General features: G+C 36.8%; 1 protein-coding gene across 1 annotated transcript in view; it reads right to left on the bottom strand.

Moving 5' to 3' along the window:
• The window catches only part of npr2 (natriuretic peptide receptor 2), a 62,369-nt gene that overhangs the window by 33,997 nt on the left and 9,949 nt on the right, over positions 1 to 18,423 (bottom strand). The window contains exons 2-7 of the mRNA XM_081613323.1: positions 14,988 to 15,169; positions 8,173 to 8,286; positions 7,775 to 7,910; positions 6,368 to 6,462; positions 4,467 to 4,602; positions 3,001 to 3,085 (exon numbers count right to left, since the gene is read on the bottom strand). Coding sequence (XP_081469449.1) covers positions 3,001 to 3,085; positions 4,467 to 4,602; positions 6,368 to 6,462; positions 7,775 to 7,910; positions 8,173 to 8,286; positions 14,988 to 15,169 — 748 coding nt within the window. The remainder of the gene's footprint in view (positions 1 to 3,000; positions 3,086 to 4,466; positions 4,603 to 6,367; positions 6,463 to 7,774; positions 7,911 to 8,172; positions 8,287 to 14,987; positions 15,170 to 18,423) is intronic.

Below are 18,423 nucleotides of genomic sequence, written 5' to 3'. Positions count from 1 at the left end.
AAGACGATGTAAAAAATGAAAACGTGACTAAAAAGAAGTGAAAACAGAAGAAATGAAAAAGGGGGCAATACTTTTTTTTGGCACCGGTTGCAAGGATTTAAAAAGAACGGCAAGAGAGCAAAACTTACCCGACAAGCATTCAGGGAAACTACCGAGTTTGGAAACCTTGAAGCGCTTGCTGAACTGTGAGCTGAAGACAGGAGAGAAGAGAAGAAAGAGCTAATTGACTGAGAGTTAAGCACACTCTCTGGATCAAATTAAATGTTAGTTATTTCATTACTTGTTTTTCGGGGGGTAATTAAGTCAGATTTATGTTTAGTGGAATTACCTCATGTGGATAGCTGCTCCTCCATCTTTCCTCCGCCGCTCCTCTGATCAAAATCCATTCTGATTGGCTGGTGATTAACACTTGTTTGTGTTAATGGTCAGTATTGGATAAGTAATCAGATTACCGGTGTGATTTGTTAGCTGTGCAGTGGTGCATACGTTATAAGCTCAGAGTAAAACCATATAGTACAGAAAAAGCAACAAAAAAAGAAAAAAACATTCATTTCCTTCCCTGTTTGCAGATATTACCCATGACATTAACCCGGGATTATAAATCCCGTCCAGGAGTTTAATTACTTGGAGCATGCATGATTTACTGAGGGTGTAATTAAATACGGTTTAATGCTATGACATAAAGATGCAGACGGTGCCACTTGGGACACTGAAACTATTTTGTTTCCGTTGTTTTTACAGCTGAATGTTCAGCAGAAAGTTAAAACCCTTAGACGAGCTTTTACTTCTCCTTAAACACACATAAAACTGAACAGCTCGGGGGCGGCAGCCGCTAGTTAAACACTTAGCTAAACACCATAATCACTTAACGTTCAGGACAATCATTTCTAAATTTAACCTACATAAAACTAATTGCACAGTCTGCAGGTCAGCGAAGTCGGATACAAAAGATTAAATTTAGCCAGGTAGCTTAAGGACTTATTCAGTTTTCTTTTTCTGTCTTTTTAAATGTGGTTATGTCAAGTAGTGATGAGGAGTCAGCATCTAACTTTCATTTAATATTCTCCGGTCGTGCTAATAGCTGACCTAATTTTTCCATTTAGCACTTTAGCCAACTTTAAAAATCTCTAGCACACTTAGCATCCCAGAAATTAACTTTCCAGATACATTTTAAAGCGCTAATTTACTTGGTTGTTTTTTAAGCTTTCATTTGAATAAAGTTTGACGTGTTAAAGTTTTGGTTGACTGTTAATAGATGTTCATGTTCATGCTTTTATTTTGAAGTGGCCAGTTCCATTTCCTCTCCTCACCTTCTCTTAAATAACTTTATTTAAAACAAAAAAACATACAGGAACAAAATAGACAGCAGAAAACAACATAAACATTAACACGATATCTAAGAGAAATATGTAACGTAAATAAAAAAGTCAAAATCAAATTGGTGCTCAAAGATTGTAGTCTTTCAGGGAGACGTATAATTTAAGCTGAAGTTAGGGCATTAGCTTCGGCTAACGATCTTGTTAGCATAGTGGTTTAGTGTCAGCAAAACAAACATTTATGATTTTAGCTTCAGAGTTAGCGCAGCTAATATTTTAGTCAGTGGTGTCCAACCCTGATATTCTGTAATATTCTTAATCTGATTAATAAAATAAATGATTTTAATCATAAGATCACTTCATACGTTTCACCTGTTAGCTGCGCGGTCGGGAACAGAGAGAAGCTACTTTCCAGATCTGTTGGAAGTTTTTACAAAACCTGTGTTTGTTATTCTATTTGTATTTAAAAAGAAAAAAATAGTTAAATTAACTGAAAGATACAGAAAAAATGATATTACAAGGTTTCATTTGCCTGATTCATTTATTTTATTTTGCATAATGTAACATAATTCCAAATTATATATATTAAAAATCGACCAATGGCAAAGCTGAAAAGCCTGTTTCAGATTTAAAACAATATATCTAATGTTTAAAAAGTCCTATTTAGACTTTTTACCTTTAAAGATGACCTGTACTGTAATGCTTCTTTGAGCAGGTTAGAATGATTTTATAGGCTACAAAACATGTTAATCACGTTTTGCATAAAATCATTTAGATGATGAGATTTCAGTCTGCTCAGCTCTACCTATGTTTAGCTGTTTTAGGGGGTTTGTCACTTTAAATCCAAATAATCTGCTGCTGACCACGCCCCCAACTCAACGTTTACACTCATGGCTGCAAACAGATGTGCAACTATACAACAGTACATCTTCGAAAAGCAGAAGTGGAGACTCCTGCACAACCAACAAGAATGTAGTCAGTGGTTTCTGAATAGTAAGTCTACCAAACTCTTGTCTTTTCCAGCAGCCATTGTACAGTGGTAAAACCAGCTGACCAAATGAGCTGGGGCTCAGCTTGGGTTGCTAGGTAACGGGTGAAATTCCACTAGAGTTGCTAGGTAATGAGCGGAATTCCACTGGAGTTGCTAGGCAACGGGCGGAATTCCACTGGAGTTGCTAGGTAACAGGCTGAGCTTCTGTGAAGTTGCCACATTTGAAATAATTTTTTCAAGATACCAAAAAACATAAACTTATGTGTTTTTTTTAAGTGCTTGGGCTGCTTTAGAAACCCAAATGGAAGTGCAAAAACGAGCAACATGTGAATTTTGCGCAACAAGTCCCCTTTAAAAACAAATGCATCTCAGTTTCCATGAAACATGTTTTTCAAACAAGCAGCTTTTTATTTTTTAACCCCAGAGAGAAAGAAAATGAGCTTTTAAAATACCTTAATGATCATTAAGTGAGAGTGGCAGCTTTTCGGGGGCCAGCCTATGAGCTCACCTGGCAGCTTAAACAAACCTCATGTCTGCGTTTTCCAAAGTCACCTGCTGAGCTGCTGCTGTGTTACATAAACACACACCAGCCTCAAACAAACTCTTCTATTTCCCCCCAACTTTCAATACAACTGCACTAAACCAGTTGCAGGAAAGGAAGTTTTAAGCCAGCATTAGTGCCGTCGAACTCACCTGTAAATGAGAAAACTGGAGATCCCGAAGATGATGAGCGCTAATCCAGAACCGACGGCGACGATGCCCAGAACGGGGAGCTGACCTGGAAACAAGCAGCGTATCAGCATCACAGCCTCATATGTGCAGCAGATGGCCATGATGGTTTCTTAGAACTCTGAGGGAGAAATATGTGTGCTGAGAAAAATCACAGCTGTACCGCTGCAGCCGTCTGTCAAACCACCAAACAGCACAACCATTTCACATCCCTGATGCACATTTAAAACCCTAATTAAGTCCCGCAGTAAATCACTGCACAACCCGATAGCCGTAATTATGGAAAATCTTTTCTTTTTTTTTTTTCTACCCCATCCAACTGTCTTAATTTACTGCCATCTGAAGTCGACTGTGGATTTTAGATTATGATCTACATATTTCAGCAGGTTAAATATGTGCAGAATTTAGGTGGAGTTCAGTCTGTGGGAAAGAGCCGCAAGAAAACGGAGAATTTTCACACATAGATTCGGTTTAATGGCCTGTGAGGCATGAAACCAGCTGCAACACGCTGCCGCAGCGGAGGACAGCGACACACACAACCTGGAACAATCCTGTCCATGCTGGGAAGAGGTTAGAAAATACTGCAATGGCCATGATGTACGGAAGAACATTAGAGCCAATTTCTTAAAAAGTGCAGAGAATGAAAAGGAACAACAGAGCAAATTTCATATTAAGCTCTGAATCTTTAAAAAGATTTCTGGAGCTAAATCAGTTGTCAAAAAATAATCTTATCCAGTAAGCAGAGGGAAAACAACTATCCAAACCAACCTGCCCCTACGTACGGAAGAACATTAGGGCCAATTTCTTAAAAGATGCAGGGAATGAAAAGAACAAGAGAGAAAATTTAATCTCTACTTTTGAACCTTTAAAATAAATTTTGGAGATGATTCAGTTTTCAAAAACTAAATTGAAGGCTTCTTTTTTTCTGCGTTTCGCTTTGTTACAGCCTTATTGTCACCCAAGTTGTATAAAAATTTATCTTTTTCCAAAATATGCACACATAAATAGTACATAATGACAATGTGGAAAAAGTTTAGAGTTTTTGCAAATTTATAAAACACAGAAAATGACAAAATCACATTGATGTAAATAGTCACAGCTTTTTTTAAGGTTTCAAGATTTTGAATTGTGACAGAAAATAATTGCAAGCCAATTAGTACATTTTACTTGGTTTTATTACCAAACCATTTCTGTGTGTTAGTGGTCTGTTTTAAAGCTCAACGCAATTAAATACCTTCAGTTGGGTGAACAGAAAGGAAAACATGTTTATAAAATTACTCTTTCTAACATCAAAACCAGTTTTAAGCTTCCTATAGATAAAATTAAGCATTAACATTCCCTCCAGTTCAGTTTTATGTATCAATAAAGTGGGAAAAAAATCATAAAAAGTCAGTCGTTTGCATCCTAACAGTCCATTTATTACCCCATACCGTCGTTGCAGGAAGGGTCGTCTGTGGAAAACACACATGGTGGATTGTCCAGCGGCGGTCCACCGCTGGGCCAGTGGATCTTCTCCGTCTGCGACCAAATGATTTCTTTACTGCTTCCGTTGAAGTACGCCACGACCTGCCGACACACAAAATGGAAGCTAACAGTAGCATTGGGGTGTTTTCACGCCTGACAGTTGGGAAGACTCGGTTCCATTTGAGACCAAAGTGGCAACCCATGATACGTTTTCAGCTGCTGAGGTTCTGTTTCACACTGTCAACAGAAACCCTTTGAAAAAGCTGTTCCCCTCCCCGCCTGTGAGGGCGCTGTAGTAAAACTGAAAGAAACTTCTTAAACAAAAATGGAGCAGTGTCAGATTTTAGCGTTTGAATGTTTTCTCTTTAGTCTTTGGTGAAAAATTATGAAACTTTTCTCCCGCTAGCACTAAACCCGCTTCTTGCTTTGGTCATGATGGTTTTGTGGACATGATCCAATGCAGAGTAATGCCATTTTGTTGCATCACGAGTAAGGTGATAACAGATGTTACTACTGGCAGAAACGACAAAGATGACAACAGGAAGTGGTTGGAAGATGATGACACCCCATGTTTTTTAATTACTTATCTTTTTTACAAACTTGTTCAGATGTGATTCTAAAAGCGTTTCGTATCTAACAGAAATGCCACAATTGGAAAATTATGTTTTTCCAACATTAGCAGAACATTGACAAAGTTTTGCACCAATTTTTAATGGAAACAAATAACAATCGACATACACAGGAGGCACATTTCATAATAAAACTGACATTTAATTTAATAAAATCTTGTTTCATTTTAGGTTGAGGTATATTTTACTATAGAGAAGAAAGCCATAAAAACTGCTGTTTGCAGTTTGCAACACGCCATGTAAGGTAACAGGAAACATTTTGAAGACGGTTCTCTGGTCAAAGGGAGGAGAAATGTTTACAGTCCTGTTTGGGTTTGGAACTGTTAAATCTTTCAAACACCATCTGTGAAATGTCTTTTTATTTCCTTAACAGCTGTTTAACGATAAATTATCAGTGTAATGGTGTACAGTGTCTGTCTATGGCATCCAAACAAGAAGGAAGTTCACCCAGAGGTCGGATTGTGCAAAGCTCAATGATAGGAACGTTTATGACAAGACAGTCAGAAAATAAACTCAAACAATATTAATTTTAACACCTTTTGCTATAAAAAAAAGTGAAACAAAACTCATGCTGTTTGGGAGGAAGAGACCAAAGTTTAACTGTGTTACTCAAGCACAAAATAAACAGAATATCTGCAGAAAGGCAGATGATTCAAACATAAAGGCTTGTTTTTCAGCCACTGATTTAAACATGAACTCTTCTGTAGTGCTGAAACGATTAATCACGATTAATCATGATAAATTGATTACTGAAATAATCGGCAGCTACTTGAGTCATCAATTAGACTAAAAAAAGCCATTTGGTGAAAAAACAATGTATTCAGAGCAGCAATTAGGCCAAAACTGTGATATATATATATATAAATCTCTGAATTTTGAGATTAAAGTCTGAGAAGAATTCTGAGAAATTTCAAAATTGAGAGAAAAAAGTCAGAATCCTGAGAAATTTCAAAATTGTATTTCTGAGAAAAAATTCAAAATTTCCAGAAAAAAATGCAGATTTCTGAGATTAAAGTCAGAATTCATAAAGTGTCAAAATTGTGAGAGAAAAAAACTCAAAATTGTGAGAAAAAAGTCAGAATTCATTTTTGCAGCAAAAACTCCTGATGTAGTTCTAGGTTCTCTCAGTTCAAATTGACTAAAGGAAAGTTTTGTTCCCAAACATCAGAGCATGACAAAGTAAAAACACCTGGCTGCTAAAATATGTTGAAACTTTGAGACTCTAAACCTGGACTCACCCCAAACTCTCCCGTCTCCTGATTGGTCATCGACCACAGGTCCACGTCTATGTTTCTCGCATTTTTGTCGTCTATGGTAACGAGTCCAGTGATTCCTAAGACAGAAAAATTAACAGCATTAATGAGGCTTGTTGCGCAATCAAAACACCATTTTCTGCATGACTGTTTGATATTGCGCCATGGAAAAACAACCATAATCAGCCATTTCAAGCTCAGACTTTAACGTTGTTTTGCCACAACACACATCAAGCATGAAAACACACTTTGGATGGAGGTGATTTGTAAAAATGTGCAATCAGGCTGTAATTACTGTAAGAAAGCTGCAGATTTAAGTCAGATTCAGATACAGTTCTCCGTTTCGGTATTTAGTAGAACCAAACATTTGGCCTGGTTCAACAACAGAACATTCATCTGCTGTTTATTTCATAGTAGATCCACATCTAAAGTTAAAACACATGTTAATCTTTCAGAGCACAGGACGCGTTTTCTTCGATGGAGTCACTTGAACACAGAAAAGAACAAACTAAAAACAAGAAATCCATTCAAACAAACTAGACAAGACGTAAACTGGACATTTAAAACGCTTTTAGAAAGACAAAAATGAACAAAGAACTACAGTAAACATCGGTTTTTGTTTCCAAACAAACAACTGAGCGCGTGATCTTTGTTTGCGGAGATTTATAATGCAGGGCCTGAATATATAACAGGAGTTTACAGATTAAAAATTGCCAATTAGGTGAAAAGAAACATATTCAGAGCAGTTATTAGGCCCAAACTGTACAAAACAGAGACACATTTTGAATTTGTCTGTAAATGTGTCTTAGTATGGAAGAGGGTTAGGTCCACCGAAAGAAGAGAAAGGTTAGTTTTTTTCTAAGTCACAATTTTGAGAGAAAAAAGTCAAAATTCTGAGGAAAAAATATGAAAATTCTGATTAGTCAAAATTCTAAGAAAAAAATTTAAATTCAGAGGAAAAAATTGTCAAAATTCTGAGGGAAAAAAGGGAAAAAAACTTGGACTTCTGAGAAAGAAAAAAAATCTAAATTTGGAGAAAAAAAACATTAAAAATTCATTGAGAAAAACGGAGAATTCAAAAAAGAAAAAAACATTGTAGCTTCACCCAGTTCAGATTTACCTGGTTGCTATGACAATACAATATTTTTACCATTTAAAAAAGAAACTGAATTGTTTGCTTCTTTCCACCTTTTCCTGTATTTCTAATATTGTATAAAAATGTTTAAGTGGACAAATAAAAAATATCTGTAGGATACAGCAATTTTTAACTTGATTAATCGTCATAATAATCGATTAATCATTAGAATAATCGATTATTTCAGCAATCGTCAGCTACAGCTCTAGTCAGTCACTCGTTTCTACATGAACAGGTTCCTGGTAGAAAAGTGTCACCCCAGAATCGGCGGTTCTGGGTCCTCATGGTGATGTTGATGCCGTCGTTCTGCACCCCGCCCTCCGCCAGCGTGTCCTCCAGCGCCATGGCGTACAGCAGGAAGCCGTCATAGAAACTGCCAGCTATGTAGTCCATCTGCAACGACAGGCGTCACTCAGACCAACAACAAGAGTTTCTGCAGCAGCAAAACTGCAGAATCTAAACAAAATGCTGGGTTTTTTTTACGCTCTCACATATAAACTGACTACAGTAACTGCGAACAGAACTGTAAACCTCATTCCTCATTAAGTTCAAGCAATTACTCTGCACAGTGGGATGTTTTCTCCGTTTAGATTATCCCATAAAAAATTAAAGAGGTTGTTGTGCAACCTAGAACTCACAGCAGTTTAATACTTACTAATGACGGCTCCAAATGAACGCCGAAATCGCTCTGAGCTCTGGCATGGAGCCTCCTCTGGAAGTCCAGGTATTCTGGATTCTCTGGGTTGTGGTACGTGATGATGAAAACGGACTGGAGGAAGAACAAGACGGAGAAGAGAAATATGTAGGTTTATTTCAAACAAGACGTGGGAAAAGTACCCAAGTCAAGAGTCACAAGTTACTGAAGTGTTGAGTGACTGATCTACGGAAGAAGTTTATGGCCACTGGGAAAAACAATAAAACAGTTCCGACTTTAATCTCAGAATTCTGACTTTTTTCTCAGAAGTCAGAATTCTGAGATTAAAGTCAGAATTCTGAGAAAAAAGTCAGAATTCTGAGATTAAAGTCAGAATTCTGAGATTAAAGTCAGAATTCTGAGATTAAAGTCAGAATTCTGAGAAAAAAGTCAGAATTCTGAGATTAAAGTCAGAATTCTGAGAAAAAAGTCAGAATTCTGAGATTTAAGTCAGAATTCTGAGAAAAAATTCAGAATTCTGAGATTTAAGTCAGAACTGTTTTTTTTTTTCCAGTGGCCCTAGTCCTCTTCCGTACTGATCAAATTATCAATCATTTAACATTTAAAAATGACATCTTCAGACACACCAAAATGAAAAGTTAAGTGGAAATTTTGGTATTTAAAGAATCAAAATAGCAATAATTCATATAAGTAAAAAACAACAAAATCAGACAAAAGAAAAATGTTTCCAAATACAAAACTTCAGAAACTTTAACAAAACCTGCAGACGTGTCTGTCTGGTGGATCTTTGGTTAAAACATGTTTGGTTTTTATTCAGTGGGTAGAAAATCCAGAAAATTTACTCAAGAGCAACAAACGCAGATTAGTAAAAACACTCCTAAAAGTACATTTTTCAAAACAGTTACTCCAGTAAATGTAGCTTAAATATCCAAGATAAGTAAACAAAAAGACCACAAATAATAATGTTAATGAAAAAAGTTAAAAAGAGCTGATTTTAATGTACAATGTGATTAATTGAGTTATTGCTGTAAAACTTAGTTGTTGCAAAATAAGAAAAATAAAATGTAGAGTTTACTTTCTGCAAAGTAGCAACAAGATACTGCAATAAATTTTATCAAATTTGTAGGTGGACCAATAACATTAATAAATAATAAATTTAATTTGTATCGCACTTTACATTTTACAGAAATCTAAAAGTACCAAAATCTATAAAATAATGAATATAAAACAGCAGCAAACACAGATTAGAATCATTAATGGAAAAACAAAGTAAAATGAAAAGAAACAATAAAATAGTTGGATTCACACTTCTACCGATAAAAACACTGTAAAATCATTATTTTTTCTGGTTTATAATATTACACATTAAAGTTTGCTGTTGTTACGTGACAAAAATGTGATTCATTAAATCCCCGCGGTCTAAACACCGAACCCTGGGGCGTTTTTAATAAAGTCTGTCAGCATTGCTTTCTACTTAAGAAGCCGGGGATCATTTCTCGTGTCACAACAGTGATTAAAACCTCACCTCAAACTTCCACAAGCAATTACTGCACCAAAAAAACACTGCGTTGCCACAACAAGCCGCGTCAGCAAATGCATACAGAGAAAAACCTGCTTATTGTTTTACAAGCAGCACCATAGATACACATGCAGAGTATCTGGAAGCACCGTTTTCCGTTACGTTTGGGGGTTTTAATGTAACAAGACTTTTCTTGTAGTTCAACTGAATGTTGTTGTAAATATTTTTAGCCAGAATTGGTAACTGGCACCGATTCTTCAACTGGAAGAAAAACATTCGTGCTGCGACCCGGATCGCATATCTTTCCACTAATTAGAGGTGACTCATTATCCTGCTGGGGCAACCCCAAAACAACGACAAAAATGAAAGAAAAAACTCAGAAAAAGTGCAAAATTATGTGTTTTATTACAAGGAGGATTACAGAAGAAGAACTGTAGGTTGGAGGGATGTGGCAGAAGTCCAGGGCTCAGATTCTGGGGCGTCCCAAAAAAATTTATATATTTTTTCCTTTATATTTTCTGTTTAGCAAACATTGTACTTTATATAAAACTCTTATATCCGTATCAGAGGTGTGTTAATATTTCAGGATTTTGCTGAATATAATTGGATCAAGTATTGCTGAATGAATGAATGAATGAATGAATGAATGAATGAATGAATGAATGAATGAATGAATGAGTATTTGAAAATTATGAAATTATAATCATTTTTGTTTTTGGGAAACAACATGTAGCTGTTGGTCAGGTATTAAAATCTCACATGCATCAATTGATTCCCCATCATCAGAGATGAAAACACGCTAACGCGCTAACAACAAAGCTAATGTTGCTCTAATTTTATTTTTAACTTGCCATGTTCAATAAACTTCAAAAATATTAAAAGAACAACAAAAATTAACACATTAATTCAACTCAATACGAAAATACTGCATTGATCCAAAAATGCCAACTAAACAATTAAAAATTTGTACATTAGCGTCACTTCAGCTAATGCGCTAACGGCGTAGCTAACTGCTAATTTAGTGCATTAATTCAATTCTACTCAAAAATATGTTATTGATCGCAAACTAAAAAATTAAATAATGAATAATTAGTATATTATTGCCAGAATAGTTAAAATAAATAGCATTTTCTGCTAACGTTTGAAATGTTTAGTGCACTTAGCTTCCTCCCATCTAATCTCTTCAGATAAATGTGGCTGTTCTGCAAACTTTTAGTTGACTAAAGTTCATTATCTGTGTTAAGGTTTTGGTTTTCGACTCTTCAAGCAGTTAAGACGTTCATATAAATTATGATTATTTTGTAGACAGAATGCATCGAGAAATAAAAGTCAATTAGCACATTCACTGAACAAGAAATATTTTTATTAAAAATTCCATTATATTAATTCATGATAATGGGGGGATGACGCGGCCATGTTTTTTTTAATAATACAAAATATAAAAATGGATTCAGATTGTTGCCTTATTAAAGAAAAACTATTTCAAATTTCCAAATTTTTTGGGCCTAAAATTGATTTTTTTTTTATTGGCCAAATTTTTTACCATTCTTGACTTGAGGGCCGAACAAAATCATTTCACAGGGCACAAATGGCCCACTGGCCACACTTTGAGCATCCCTTATATAGAGAAAAGCTTCCCATGAACGTCGTTGATAGTTAGCATGTTAGCTATAGCATTTTAACATAACACAACTAGTTTACAGCAATATGTTTATATTTTCAATATAAAAATAAATAAATTGCTGAATATTTCAGTGACTGTTAGTAAAATAAAAATACAATTCCTGTCCTGATTCTCCAGACTGGAAACGCCCTTAACTCCTGTCTGCATGTTAGCTAGCAATTAAACACCAGGAAACCCCCGCATGACAGAAAACGCACTAATAGGGTTGCAGCACAATTGAAGCATTGTTTAGCTCAGACAGTAGTTGGCATTGTGAGATTTTAATTGTCAGTTTAGTTCAGTGAACCCTTTGGCTCTGCTGTGACCCAGAAAATTAGTTTTGTACTAACAAAACTGAAATCCAGTAACATTATATAATCCTCTGTGTCCAGTTAGCCGAACGTTTAGCTGTCTCCAAATCGATAACGCTAACAGATTTTGGGTACCTGCTAGAGAGTTTACCTGTTGGAGTAAAAGTCACAAACTTATAAACCAACATAAAGTAATGCATTGTAGTGAAGTGAAAGGAAAATTATCCATTTTTAAAGTTATTTACAAATAAAAATCTGAAACTGTTGTATTAACAATCTGGACCAAAGGTCTCCTAAGTAGTAAGTAAACACTAAACATATTTATGTGTTTAAGTGTAACAAACCCCCTGGGAAAGCAAAGCCCCGCCCCCAGGCAACTTTGGAAAAAGCTCCATAAAGTGGGCGGAGCCAAGAGACACAAATGGGCGTGGCCAAGAAGGGGATGAGTGGAGGAGGTGAAAAGGGGGCGTGGTCAGAATAAAAAAAGTACTGTTACTAATTTAGCAGCATTGTCTCTGTATTTTGCATCTTATTTAGGAACAAATCTAGCAATTTTTTTTATCAACTGGAGACAAATTAGCATTTATTTAATAGACTAGCAACAAAACAAGCAACTTTCATTTTTTTTTAATCAACTAACAACAAATATAGCATAGTTTTTTAATGGACGAGTGACAAATCTAGCAACTTTTTTCTTTTTAAATCTACCAACAAATCTAGAAACCATTTTTTTTAAGTGATAAATTTGCAGGTTTTTCTGTGCAATTTGAGACATTTTGGCAGTAAGAACGGAAAGGAAACTCATTCCACCCCATTACTTCCATATAGCAAATAAATCACTTGTGTAAATATGAAAAAATGCTATTGATCACTGATCAAAATGTTTGCTATTCCAACTCCTGACTCACCACCAGGGGGCATGTCTGAGTGAGATGGTTTTATACTGGATACAATTAGGCCTGTCACAATAACAAAATTTGCTGGACGATTAATTGTCTAAACAATTATTGCGATAAACGATAATATTGTTTCAAGACCTTTTGACACTGATTTAATGGAAATGACTAATAATGCATGCTATTTCCTGCCATAAATAGATACATTTTATTTTCAAAAGAACACAACATTGGAACTGATAAACTAAACAAACAAAACAATCAAAACCAAAAATAAAATGGATTCTCAGTCTCGATGAACAAAAAACGTACTTGAATAAAAACTAAACAACATAAAGCCAAAGTGGAAATAAATACTGCATTCAACCAGAAGAGTGCAGATTATGAAGTCTGTATACTATATTGCTTTCAGTAATCACTAGATTTAAAGAGAAAACCGGCACATCCGACTACCTAATGCAGTAGTTCACACTATATCATTTTTCACTATGACCATCTTAGATCGTTGGCCGCTCTAACCGATCATCCTGCGGTGTGTGATGTGTTACAGTAGATCGTCGTGGCCGCTCCGATCTAAATCAGGGGTTTTCTCCGACTGGGAGCTTAACGCTGAATGTGACAGGTAGCCAATCCGAAAGCGCGGATTCTCCTCCTGCTTTCTGAGGGGAATTACGGAGGGGAATCCCAAACAGCTGACACGGCGCAACCCGAAGTCCAGCGGACATCGGAGATGATATGTGGAAACAACATTAATATTTATTCAACATTTTGTGTAAAGAATATAGAAATGACAAGGGGAGGAGTTGGAGCCAAATTGATACCTGATGAACCCGGTAGGTTTTCAGCTGTTCTTCGTTAACGTAACATAAATAGGTTATAATGATCTTCATTCAGTCAGGACTTTACGCTGACTCTATAGCCACATGCATCACAGGTAGATTCTAGTAAAGCATTGATTAATGCCTGATTTTAAAATTAGTTAACTGGACTTGCTGCCGTTATTTTGTGCCCATGTGGCTGGACACCACACGGCACGACGAACCTGATCGAACCATTATACCTAGGATTTCTGTGGGCTAATGTGTCTCTCAGGGTTTGAAAATGGGCCGACAATCAGCCAACAGCTCGTGTAATGTGCGCTTTACATTAGACTAAGGAAATGAGGAAGGGAGGGTCAGTGGAGAGCACTGGAGCTGAGCCTTTTTCATTCAGCGTCATCAACAGAAAGAAAAAAGGCCAGAAGAGACGATAAAGCTGATAATTAAAATGAGGTCGATAGGTTTAATTTATCGTCCGATTAATTGATATATCGTTTATGGCGACAGGCCTAGATACAACCAAGCTGTACAGTTGTAACCAAAAGGAAAATTCAACCGCAGTAACCAATGTTCAACCCAAAGAGGGCAGCAGTAAAACTATTTTAGACAGAATTAAACAAATTTACACAAACATGTCACAGTCTGTATAAAAACATCAAGATAGATCCCTTAAAGACCAATTTATACAGTTTATCTTCAAAAAACTTGGATTTTAGTTACTATTTAAAGTTCAGTACTAAGTCTCATTGCTAAAAACTACAAAAATCTGATGCAAGGTGGTGGTAGCATCATGCTGTGGGGACAGAGACCCTAACAGAGGCTGAAGAAGACATAACCCTGGGGTGAAGGTTCATCCTTCAGCTGGACAATCACCCTAAACATACAGCAAAAGATAAAGTTGGGAGGGTTTATGTGGTTTTAGAATGGCCTAGTCAAAGCTCAGATGAAAATCTAGTTGAAAAATATGTAACATAATATAAAGATTTGCATTTCATCTGGCTGAGCTTAACTGATTCTGAAAGAAAAGTTAGCTGGAAGCGACACCAGACTAAAGGAGCTAGAAGACAAAGTATGCTATAATTCAAATATTTGTTTGAAAAACATTTAATTTACAATCCGCATTACGATGTGTTGGTTTATCACCTAAAATCCCAATAAAATGCATTAAGTTTGTGGTTCTAATGTGACAAAATGGGAAAAAAATTACAATTTAATGGGAGAAATTACCCAACCAGCTGCAAAACTAAATCACCATAAAGTCGTACAGAAGTGAGTGAATGTGGACCGTCTGAAAAAATTAAGAGAATTAATAAGACATGCTTGTGTGGCATTCAGGGAGATAAATTAGGGGAGCAGCTTCTGCAGTGTCTTATTTCACACGGCGCTAATTTGTAGAGCTTCCTGTAAAAACACGTCCGCTCTTTCATTAATGCCACGCAGGAATTCGACTCCCTGAAGCAGACAGAGATTGTGTCGGCGTTCTCTGCCCGGGAGACTTCTTGGCAGCGTCCGCGGCGCTCGTTAAGGAGCGTCTTTAACGCGTCTGTCACGAACAGAGAAGAGTTTTTCATTCTCCAGGCAGCGAAGGGAAACGTTTTCTGTCCTTACCTTGAAGACCTCGACGGCGTTGGCCCAGTCAAAGTTCGCCTTCTGCCACGGTTTGCGGTCGGTCAAGCTCTCGCCGAAGACGTCCAGGTAGAGGATGGCGTAGTTCTCTGGGTCTGGGGTGTCTTCCTGGAACAGCTTCATGATGCTCATGAAGGACTCCAGCGGCCCGCAGATGTAAATAACTGCAGGAGGAAAAGAGAAAGTTAGCTGGAAGGAAAACAGAATAATGGAGAGTTAGAGAGGGTTGTGAATGAATCGTCTTTTCTCCACAAATGTCCTGAAGTTAGACTCAAGAATCCGGTGGATCCGGTTCAACTGAGACCAAAATAACAACATTTTTTACATTTTCAGCTGCTGAAAAGGTAACAAAATTAATTTGAGTTAAACAAACAAAACTAATTGAGAAGGCTGTTCCCCTCCTCGCCTGTGGGGGCGCTGCACCGAGAACCACTGAAGGAAACAACAGGAAAACCTCTGAGGAAGACACTCAGCGCAACTTTCTACTTCACAGAGTGTACACAAAAAAGACAGTGGAGTCAGATTTTAGAAGTTTCTCTTATCTTTGGTAAAATACCACAAACCATTTCTACTGCTAGCACTAGCCTAGCATAATTTTTTGGTTGTATTTACCCAGAATGCCCTATGACATAGCCCACTTCCGGTTTTTAGATCGCTTTCAGGTCCGCTTGGTGTTCACATATGCAATCAAACCGCATCAGAGTTCACTTCAACAAAACCAAGACCAAGGTTTGTAGGCGGACCAGAGTTTGCATTTTTGGTTCGATTACGCGTTCAAACTGCCCCAAACGAACCAAACTTTCTAGATATATGAACTAGAATTTGATTAAAGTGGACTAAACAGGACTGGTGTGAATCCATCCTAAGATTATCTTTGATTTTTTGATAAGAATTCAAACCAGAAGTTAGCATACACCAAATAAAAATATCTTTTCCTCCGAGGTCAAATCAGATCAAACTTCTCTAGTTTCAGGTTAGTCAGTCACCAAAATCCACAAGAAACAAAGATTTGCTCATTTTTCTATTAAAGTCAGAAGCAAATCAACCAGACAAGCAAGTCAGAAAAAAACACAAAGTGAGATTCTGGTTGAAGTAGATGTCCAGAAAAAGGCACCCTGGGTTCAGAGCCACACAAACAGCTTCACGGCCAGAGAAATCTTTTAAACTATGACTAATTAAAACAGAAAAATCCTTTAAAAATTATCTCATCACAGTTGCATGGAATAAAAACTACCATGAAAAAGCCGATGTCCAATGTCTGCTCCTTTACTTTGACTGGACCCTTGTTTTTCTTTTCTTTATGTGAAGCCAGGAGCCATTTTCCCTCCAACAGCACAAATAATTTCCTCTAATAGCAGAAGGACAAAAGCTTTCAGGTTCACATATTGAATGACATTAGCTCCTGCTTTTGATGACAAGCTTTGAGAGCCGGCCTGATTTTTAATGGAGTCTGATTCTGATAAAAAGATGAAATGAGAATTTATAAAAAGGGTCACTGAGATTCACTCAGATTATCTGAACTTTAAGCATCTAGAATCAGAAGAGGAGAGAAAAACCCTTCAGAATATTAAATATAATAACATGATGGATGGATGGATGGATGGATGGATGGATGGATGGATGGATGGATGGATGGATGGATGGATGGATGGATGGATGGATGGATGGATGGATGGATGGATGGATGGATGGATGGATGGATGGATGGATGGATGGATGGATGGATGGATGGATGGATGGATGGATGGATGGATGGAGCGGTCTCTAATAAACTTGATGTTCTTGTTCTTCATTCTGTCTTAGTTTTATTTTCCCTGGAGGTCCATCCATCCATCCATCCATCCATCCATCCATCTATCCATCCATCGTCTCGCTCTCTCAGCAGTGAGAATCAGCCTGAATCAAAGCGGTCCTCTCTGCCCACACCCCACTGAGTCACGCGTTGAACCAGCTTTCCTTCCCGCTCATGTTGGAGCCTCAGCTGCTGCCAGCTGGAAACCCGACCGCCTGGTTAGCAGACGTTTCCTCACGAGCCGCTGCTGCTGCTCCTAACGCTCAGCTCTTCCAGCGCGGTTCGCAATGCCAGGTGCTCCCGCCGCCGCCGCCTGGACCCGACCCAGAAACAACACCCAGACCCAGCCGGAGAAATGTCCTCCCATGTTTCGGACTTTCACTTTGCGTAAAACATCCAACATCAGATGCTAATTTTAACCTGTTCACGTTTGTCTGACAAAAATAATCCAACTCCTTTGACGTTTGGCACAACTTGTCAACTTACAGAGTCAAACATGTAAAGAAGAAGAGAAATTATTTGATGGGTTACTATAGTACTAACCGATTTTCCTGGACGATAAATTGTCACAGAAGTTATTGTGATAAAAGATAATATTGTTGTTTTGAGACCATTTTGAAGTAATGGCATAACAATACAAAAACTCATTCTAAAAGATCAATTACCTTTAAATTCTAATGAATATTTAACACTGGAACTGGGAGACATCTTAAACATTCAAAATTATTAAACCAAACAACAAATAAAATGAATATTGAAGTCTCTGAATACAAAATGGTCCTTCAAAAAAAAAAAAAAAAAGAGGTGAGTTGAGACCAAAACACCAAACTGAAGACTTTTATCATCCAGTTTTTGGTAGCAATAGCGAAAAATGATAAATCACACAAAAGGTAATTACTGAACTCGTTGTTTTTGGCAGGTCTATATAAAACCACTAAATAAAATCCAGCCCAATCAGTTTCCACAAATAAATGTAGCTTGTATAGAAGAAAATCTCATTTAAAGTCAGCAAGATTCATAAAGAAAACAGAAAACATGATGAAGAAAGTTCAGGTCAGATTTCGTCAGGGTTATCGATGAGCAAAAATCTATGAGTTATTTGAGTAGGGCTGAAAGGATTAATCAAATTAATTGTGATTAATCGATTATTGAAATAATATTCAACTAATTTAATTTAGTATACAGACTCTAAAAAGGTAGTTTGGTGGGGGAAAAGAACATGTTCATAGCGGTAAATATGCCAAAATTGTACAAGAAATATATTTTGAATTTAAGATAAAAACACCTTTATCTGAAAATATAGTTTAGCCAAAGCTCCTAAAGTGACATAATTTTATCTTCATCTGATTCAGATTTACTAAAGGAATGCTACGGTATTGCAATTCAGGCTGTGAAATGCTTAATTTCTTATTTTAAAAGGAATTGAAATATTTATTATTTTCTTGTATCTTTACATATAACATTGTATAAAAAGCTTTAAGTGGCTGAATGGAAAATCTGTGAAATGAGACATTCTTCGTTCGATTAATCAAGAGAATAATTGATTAATCATTACTAAAATAAACGCTTGCTGAAGCCCTAATGAAACCTCCGAAAAACACTTAGGACAGCCTATTTTAATATTTA

The sequence above is a fragment of the Poecilia reticulata genome, chromosome 12 (genome assembly GCF_904066995.2).
Source record: "Poecilia reticulata chromosome 12, P_reticulata-male-v2, whole genome shotgun sequence".
Classification (NCBI taxonomy): Eukaryota; Metazoa; Chordata; class Actinopteri; order Cyprinodontiformes; family Poeciliidae; genus Poecilia; species Poecilia reticulata.
This window is presented reverse-complemented; position numbering and strand designations above follow the sequence as displayed.